Source organism: Nansenia antarctica (genome assembly GCF_963989245.1).
Source record: "Nansenia antarctica genome assembly, contig: SCAFFOLD_916, whole genome shotgun sequence".
In the NCBI taxonomy this organism is placed as follows: domain Eukaryota; kingdom Metazoa; phylum Chordata; class Actinopteri; order Argentiniformes; family Microstomatidae; genus Nansenia; species Nansenia antarctica.
The window spans coordinates 980-10,000 of NW_027662854.1; the positions used below are offsets into that span (position 1 = coordinate 980).

The 9,021-nt window shown below is 52.9% G+C and overlaps 1 protein-coding gene across 1 annotated transcript in view; it reads left to right on the plus strand.

The window, feature by feature from the left end:
- Positions 1-1,839: 1,839 nt before the first annotated feature.
- LOC308175421 (dynein axonemal light chain 4-like) overlaps positions 1,840-9,021 on the plus strand; it is a gene marked incomplete at both ends in the record, with an annotated part of 8,752 nt that continues 1,570 nt past the window's right edge. The window contains 2 exons of the mRNA XM_080551089.1: positions 1,840-1,905; positions 8,272-8,355. Of these exons, the coding sequence (XP_080407215.1) occupies positions 1,840-1,905; positions 8,272-8,355 (150 nt within the window). The remainder of the gene's footprint in view (positions 1,906-8,271; positions 8,356-9,021) is intronic.

Here is a 9,021-nt window from a genome sequence, read left to right on the forward strand (position 1 = left end):
GAGAGAGAGAGACAGAGAGAGAGAGAGAGAGACAGAGAGAGAGACAGAGAGAGAGAGAGACAGAGAGAGGGAGGGGGGAGAGACAGAGAGAGAGAGAGAGACAGAGAGAGAGAGACAGAGAGAGAGAGAGAGAGACAGAGAGAGGGAGGGGGGAGAGACAGAGAGAGAGAGAGAGAGACAGAGAGAGAGAGACAGAGAGAGAGACAGAGAGAGAGACAGAGAGAGGGAGAGAGATAAACCACCTGCCAGCTGTACAGACACCAGAGACACATACTTCCCACTGATCACAAACACCAGAAAATACTTTAAAGAAATGCCATATCTGCTGGGTGAAGTAAAACAATGTGCAAACAAGCAAGATTCGTTAGCTGTTGTGACAGTAAAAGGACGGGATAAAACCACCATAACACTGTAAATAAGTTAAATAATTTCTTTATTCTTGTATATATTTAATATATTCGTTTTTGTTTTTATCTTGCTTTGGCAATGTAAACGTATGTTTCCCATGCCAATAAAGCCCTTTAAATTGAAAATGAGAGAGAGAGAGAGAGAGAGACAGAGAGAGAGACAGACACAGAGAGAGAGAGAGACAGACAGATAGACAGACAGACAGACAGACAGACGCAAAAGTTGCTAGCTACCTAGCTAGCCTGTTTCTGGTCAAACAGCTACGTTCACGTCGCTGTGTGGATGTATGATAACCTCTCACCCATTCATTGTCAACTGCCAAATTATATGGTGTGTGTGTGTGTGTGTGTGTGTGTGTGTGTGTGTGTGTGTGTGTGTGTGTGTGTGTGTGCGTGCGTGCGTGCGTGTGTGTGTGTGTGTGTGTGTGTGTGTGTGTAAACATTGTGTACCCAGTGGGCATGGTGACCTGCCCTGCACACATGAAACGCCCACAGAAAGCAGTGTGTCCCCCCCCCCCCACACACACACACACACACAACGCGGTGTCGTCCCCCCCCCCCCCTGAAAAGCCAAAGTGCAGGGCAGGGGTTGTCCCAGGTTGGGGCTGATAACAGAGATATGTTTAGCCCGTGGTGGTACAGCAGCATGCAGGACCATTACAGATAGACAGGGGAGAGATACCTGCTGCTAGCCTGCTTCATGACCTGAAGTATTACGCCTGTGTATTTAACATACAAAGTGGTCCTCTGTGGCTCAGTTGGTAGAGCACGCATGGCACTGACGACGCTTAGGTCGCGGGTTCGATTCCCGCTGGGGATCCATATATAGGCCTACTGTATATAATATATGCATTCACTGCAATGTAGGTCGCTTTGGATACAAGCGTGAGCTCTTTGGCATACAGTACCAGTCAAAAGTTTGGGGACACTTCCCCATTCAATTGAATGAATTATATAAATATAACATTAACATGGCCTTTCTCTGTGCAGGATAGAGGAGAGGAGGATGTTGCTGTATGTTATAAATATAACACTAACATGGCCTCTCTCTGTGCAGGAGGAGAGGAGAGGAGAGGAGAGGGGAGGAGAGGAGAGGAGAGGAGAGGAGAGCAGAGGAGAGGGGAGGGGAGGGGAGGAGAGGAGAGGAGAGGGGAGGGGAGGAGAGGAGAGGAGAGGAGAGGAGAGGGGAGGAGAGGAGAGGAGAGGAGAGGGGAGGGGAGGAGAGGAGAGGAGAGGGGAGGGGAGGGGAGGGGAGGAGAGGAGGATGGTGCTGTATGTTGTATAAATATACTGTAACACTAACATGGCCTCTCTCTGTGCAGGAAGAGAGGGGGAGGAGAGGAGAGGGAGAGGAGAGGAGGATGGTGCTGTATGTTATATACAGTTTAACATTAACATGGCCTTTCTCTGTGCAGGAGGAGAGGAGAGGAGGATGGCAAAGACGAGCAAGAAAGAAGAGGCAGATTACAAGAGGTTACACAGCTTCCCCCTCATCAGGGTGAGACCGTGTGTGTGTGTGTGCGTGTGTGTGTGCGTGTGCGTGTGCGTGTGCGTGTGCGTGTGCGTGTGCGTGTGAGTGTGTGTGTGGGTGCTGGTGTATTAACCAGGACCAGGAGGACAGCACACGTTACAGCTGGTTTAACATCGCTGCCCTGCCCACACCTTCTTAACCTGCCCACACCTTCTTAACCTGCCCACACCTTCTTAACCTGCCCAGTGCCCACACCTTCTTAACCTGCCCACACCTTCTTAACCTTCTTAACCTGCCCACACCTTCTTAACCTGCTCACACCTTCTTAACCTGCCCACACCTTCTTAACCTTCTTAACCTGCCCACACCTTCTTAACCTGCTCACACCTTCTTAACCTGGCTTTCATCTAGTGTTCATCTCAACTTGCACTTTTACTCCTATTTCTTGTTTTATTCTTGTTTTATTGTGTTTTATTTACTATTGTTTTTATGTTCAGATCTTGGAGTTGCATTCAATGCATGACCCTAAAGTTTGATTGATTGATTTTATATATATGTTACGGTACATGTGGGAATATGGTACATGTGGGAAAACTAGGGTTAGGGTTAGGTGCTAGGGTGACTTGGTACATGCTGGCATGTCTAACCCTAACCCTAATCCTAACCCTAACCCTAACCCTATTTTTCCCACATGTACATTTTTCCCACATGTACCGTAACATATATAAATACTTTTTAGTAACTTCACTGAACACAAGACACTGAAGGAGATCATGTGCACTATGTCTTCTTGGAGAGGGTTTAGAGTTGAACATAAACACACACACACACACACACACACACACACACACACACACACACACACACACACACACTGTCCATGAATAACATAAACCACCAGACATGCCTGTTATGTATGTGGGACTGCACCTTTAAGAGACACCGGAAGTGTGTGGAGTTACCCCCGGTTGACACGTGTTGTTGGTGTGCAAGATGGCGATGTGAGGAGATAATAAAGTGATGACTGTTACCCACGGTGCGGACAGTTATTAATCATAACATTGGCGACGAGGATTATGGATTCTCTACTCTCACCTCTTTCCCCGTTCCTCGCCCTGCCGGGCGATCCACCGGTCCCGTGGATTCGCTGGTGTGAGTCCTTCGAAACGTTCATAGTAGCCGCCGGGTTGGCCGGTGCTAGTGACCAACGAAGAAAAGCCCTGCTGATTCACTCACTGGGCAGCGAGGGACAGCGGATTTTTCGGACTCTCGGACCCGCTCCGAGATACGCGGACTGTGTGACACTGCTCAATGGACATTTTGCTGCTCCACAGAATGTAATGCTCCGGCGGATAATGTTTCGCCAACGTCGGCAGCAGACGGGTGAGTCTATCCACCATTACGTGGCTGATCTGAGGGGACTAGCCAGCCTCTGTAAATTCGGGGTGCTGGAAGACGAACTGATACGGGATCAGCTGGCTGAACACACTAATAACTCAAAGCTCAGAGACAAGTTGTTAATGATGCCAGACGACCTAACTTTAGCTAAAGCTGTGGATTTAGCATTCCAGCTCGAGTCAGCAGCAGCCTTGAAGTCACAGCTAGCGCCCACCTCCAGCTCGTTTCCCCCCAGACCCATGCTACTAACTCAAATGGTGGCACCGCCCACGGAGCCTTCCGAGTCCGGTTTCCCAGAGGACGGCCTCGATGTGAACTTTGCTGCACGCCAGGGTACGACAACACGCCGGGCCTGTGGTAATTGTGGCTCATCATCACACCAAAGCCGAGCCCCAAACTGCCCTGCCAAGGGGCAGCAGTGTCAGCGCTGTGGCAGGCAGAACCATTTTGCCCGGGTCTGCCGCTCTACCCCCACAACAGACAGTCCACGGCCACAAGGTACACCGGGACGGCCCACACAGACGACCATCCATTCAGTGACTGCCACCCCCCGACCGGCTAAGTGGTGCACTGTTGAGCTGGATGGGGTTCGCCTCCCACTGCTGGTGGATACGGGGGCCTCCAGGTCGCTCATGAACGCTGCCACGGTACGGCGGCTCTTTCCACTCCGAACGCTCACTGCCAACGCCGAGGACCTATATGGCTATGGGCGCTGCAAAATAGACATGGTGGGCACAATCGCCTTCACTGTGCGTTACGGGACTAAGGCCCTCCCCTCATTCACCTTTCAGGTGTCTCACCAGGGTTCTAACCTCATGGGTTTTGATTTGTTTTGCGAGCTGGGTTTCACCCTCATGGACAATGTTGGATCCGCCATCTTGTCTGTCGGCTCGCCGTGGGAACAACGCTGGCCTGCTCTATTCAGCGGTTTGGGCTGCCTCACCGCCTTCAACCACCAGCCCCTCCTCAAGCCCGAGGTGCATCCGGTGATACAGCCCATACGCCGCCTGCCCCTCGCCCTACGCGACGACGTCACCGCCGAGCTCCAGAAACTCTCGGATGCGGGCATCATCGAGCGTGTCGATGCCTCCCCCTGGATTTCGAACCTGGTGGTGGTAAAGAAAAAGTCAGGGGGCCTGCGTCCGTGCATCGATCTCAGGTCAGTCAACAAGGCAGTGATCCCGGACAGGTACCCGCTGCCCACGGTGGAGGAGCTGGCTGCACATTTCTACGGTTCCTCTGTGTTCTCGAAACTCGACCTTCGCCAAGGCTACCTACAGGTTCCGCTGCACCCCGACAGCCGCAACCTGACAGCTTTCGTGACGCATGGCGGGGTGTTCCGCTACACCCGCATGCCCTTCGGTCTCAGCTCAGCCCCCAGCTGTTTCCAGAAGATCATGACCACCATCTTCGCCGGCATCCCGGGCGTGGTCATCTTCCTGGACGACATAGTGGTCCATGGTGCGACACCGGACGTCCATGACGAGCGCCTGGCGAGGGTGTTGGACGTCCTCGCCAGCCACAACCTCACGCTAAATGGGGAAAAGTGCACCTTCGCCACTCCGGTCATCGAGTTCGTGGGGTTCCGCCTGACCGCCGACGGACTCAGCCCGCTACACTCTAACGTTGAGGCTGTGCTGCGCCTGCCAGAGCCGTCCTGCCCAGCTCAGCTGGCTTCGTTTCTTGGGATGACGGCCTACTACCTGCGTTTCCTTCCCCGATACTCCATGACCACCTCCCCACTGCGTGAACTATTGAAACAGGACGCGGTCTGGGAGTGGACCCCGGCCTGCTCTGCTGCTATTCACCAACTGAAGAAGCAGCTGACCTCGCCGCCGGTGCTGGCATTCTTTGACCTGGCTAGCCCCACACTCGTGACGTGTGATGCATCCAACACGGCGATCGGGGCGGTGCTGTCCCAGATCCAGGGGGGCACGGAACGCCCGGTGGCATTCGCCTCTCGGTCCCTCAACACAGCTGAACAAAAGTACTCGGTGGGGGAGCGGGAGGCGCTAGCCTGCGTCTGGGCGTGCGAGCGGTGGCATATGTATGTGTACGGGCGACACTTTACATTGCGAACTGACCACCAGGCTCTCACGGCCCTGCTCGCTACTTCAGGTTCGGGCCACAAGCCGCTGAGGATCTACCGCTGGTCGGAGAGGCTTCAACCGTATGATTTCACCACACTGTTTACCCCCGGCAGGGAAAATGTAGTGGCTGACCTGCTCTCCCGAGCCACCCCCGTCCCAGCACTCGGCGGCCCCAACCCCGGCCCGTTGCCCAACAAGGGCCCAGACGAGATGGAGTCAGAGCTCGTGCTCATGCTGCACGCCCCACTCCAGGCCACGGTTTCCCTGGAGGACCTTCAGAGCGCGTCGACAGAGGACCCCACGCTCTCCCATCTCCGCACTTACATCCGGGAGGGTTGGCCCACGAAAGTGCCGGAGGAGCTGACGCCTTTTCATCGGGTCAGGAATGAACTGACCTGCTGGAACGGTGTCTGTGTGGCCCGGGGGCTCCGCACGTTCATCCCCAGCGACCTCAGGGCGCGCGTCCTCGCCATGGCGCACGAGGGCCACCTGGGCATTGTAAAGGTGAAGCAGCGCTGCAGGGATTTGGTGTGGTGGCCGGGCATAGACCGTGATATCGAGATGATGGTGAAGGAGTGCACGGCCTGCCTGGTCAGTGGGAAGACGGGCCCGCCACCCTCACCACCCCTACAGCCCTTGCAGTGGCCACCCACGCCTTGGGAGCACATCCAGCTGGACATATGTGGCGAACTTCATGGCGTCCCACACCACCAACGTTTCCTCCTAGTGGCCTACGACCTCCACTCAAAGTGGCCAGAGGTGGTCGCCACGGGGTCCGTAACAGCTCGGGTGGTCACTGACTTCCTCTCCTCTCTGTTTGCTCGGTGGGGCAATCCAAACGCCATCACAACGGATAATGGCCCGCAGTTTGTCTCAGCGGAGTTTGCCGTCTTCGTGGAGGAAAGGGGGATCAACCACATACGAACGGCGTTCTACCACCCGGAGGCAAATGGGGGGGTCGAGCGTTTTAACCAGACTCTGAAGAATGGGGTCAGAGCACACCTGGCAGATGGCCTGCCGTTCTCAGCCGCGCTGCTCCGCACCCTGCTTCTAGGGGTGTAACGGATCACGGATAATCCGTGATCCGTTCGGATCGCCCTCCACGGTTCGGAACGCATGTGTACCGCGGATCAATAGCAAAAAAAAAAAAAAAACTTTTTTTTTTTTTTTTTTCCTAACACCAGGGGAGCCACCCCTCCTAAATGTCGTTGTTTGGTACCTGTACTGTAGCAATGACAATAAAGACCATTCATTCATTCAAATGTAACCGGTAGAAAAACAATCATGTGCGCTTTATTCTCACTCTCTGCATGTGTACTGAGTTGACAACAACATTCATTCACTCATCTCTGTCCCAATTATATCACGTCATATCACCCGCTAAGCAGCCTGGGTGATTGTGTAAACACACAAAAAAAGTACTCTGTTACTTTGCAGCAGTGATGTTATATATATGTTGTTATATATATATATATGTTGTTATATATAGATGTTATATATATATGTGATATATATATATCAGTTTTGACATCTTGAATGTTGTTTTTTTGTTTCACACATTAAAAGTGGTGTTTTTACAGAATTCAAGGAAAATGTTGTTTTTATTAAAAAAAAAATATATGTTTTGTGTTGATCCGAAAAATGATCCGATCCGTGACTCAAAATCCGTGACACGATCCGATCCGTGAGTTAGGTGATCCGTTACACCCCTACCTGCTTCACTACAGAGCAACGCCGCACTCAACTACCGGCAGCTCCCCAGCACTCCTGATGATGGGCCGTGAGCTGCAGCTCCCTCTCAATCGGCTGCGGGCCCCAGCGGTCGCCACGCCAGCAGCAGCACCCTGCCAGAGCGCCAGGGTCGCAGACGCACAGTGGCGGATGAAGCAGCGGTTCGATAGGAGACGGAGGGTGAGAATACCTCCCTTCACAGAGGGGGACTGGGTCAGGATTCGCCGCCCTAACCGGGACCACAAGCTGCTCTCGTTCTGGTCTGCGCCCATGAAGGTCACCGCTCAGCTGGGCCCAGCCTCGTTTCGCCTGGACGACGGATCACGGTGGCACGCAAGCCGGCTTCGGAAGGTGGCATCGCCTCCCATCATAGACCCAGAACAACCGCAGGGTCCAGCTGAGTTCCCACCTGAACTGGTGGAGGCCGGGGTTCGCCCAGAGGCTCGTCCGGCCCGTGCCCGGGTCAGACCAGCACACCTGAGGGACTATGCCGTGGACTGGTGAACCCAAGGGTAGGGTTTAGGGCATAGCCTGTTCAGTGGCAGAATAACCCACATGGCTATGCTGGTGACTGGCAGTCTACCCAGTTCATCAAGTTTAAAAAAAAAAAGAAAAAATAAGTTTGATAATTATAATGTTGTGTTATTCATTGTGTTCTTCTGGTTCCTGTCGGGGGGGGTAAATGTTATGTATGTGGGACTGCACCTTTAAGAGCCACCGGAAGTGTGTGGAGTTACCCCCGGTTGACACGTGTTGTTGGTGTGCAAGATGGCGATGTGAGGAGATAATAAAGTGATGACTGTTACCCACGGTGCGGACAGTTATTAATCATAACAATGCCCAACATGAAAAAGGATGAATGGATGAAAAATCCATTCCACTGGCGTGGTGGTGCTGTCTAGCTTCCATCAACACATGAGAGCCTGTGGTTTCCCAGAATTCCTTTCTTATGTGTGTGTGTGAATATATCTATCTATGTGTATTTCCTGCGTATATAATATTGTGTCCTTTTAAAATCTTGGTGTCAAACAATACTGATGTGTGTATACTGATATTTTGTAATCAGGCCACTCTAGAAAACCAGACCGTGGTTTCAAAGAGACTCCGGTGAATGTGTATATAATGGATGAATAAAACCTGTGAGTGAGTAGAAGGTGTTTGTCCTCCTCCACAGCACACAGACATGGCAGAGGAGATGAGGGTGGAGACCGTGGAGCTGTGTGTCACGGCCTGCGAGAAGTTTGCCACCAACAACGAGGTGTGTGTGTCTGTGAGTGTGTGTGTGTGTGTGTGTGTGTGTGTGTGTGTGTGTGTATGTGTGTGTGCGTGGGACTCACCTACGTGTGTGTGTGTGTGTGTGCGTGTGTGTGCATGCGTGTGCGTGCGTGTGCATGGGCCTCTACCCCTACGTGCGTGTGTGTACACGTGAGTGTCTTTCTTCATAGCGATGTTAGTAAGACTGTCTGTTTTAATCCACCCACTCCTCGCCTGTAAAACCCAGGCTTTTACTCCACCCCCTCACCCTCCGCCTGGCCGTGTACCAGCCTGTCTCACCACCCCCCCACCCCGCCCGCCCGCGTCCCAGTGTGTCCATCTGGGCAGGAACACCGCTTGGCGAGCTCTCCCCCTTCCTCCCCCTTCCTCCTCCTCCCCCTCTCCTCCTCTTCATCTCCTCTGGCTCACATACCCCCTCCTTCAGTTCCTCTCTCCATCTCTTCCTTTCCTCTCGCTTGGTTCCAACTCACTCCTAGCCCCCTCCTACCCCGGAATGAATACCAGCTCCTATCACTGAATCAACCTAGCCTCTATCACTGAATCAACCTAGCCTCTATCACTGAGTCAACCTAGCCTCTATCACTGAGTCAACCTAGCCTCTATCACTGAATCAATTCTCGTTCCCTGAAAGAATTTGATCAGCCAACCC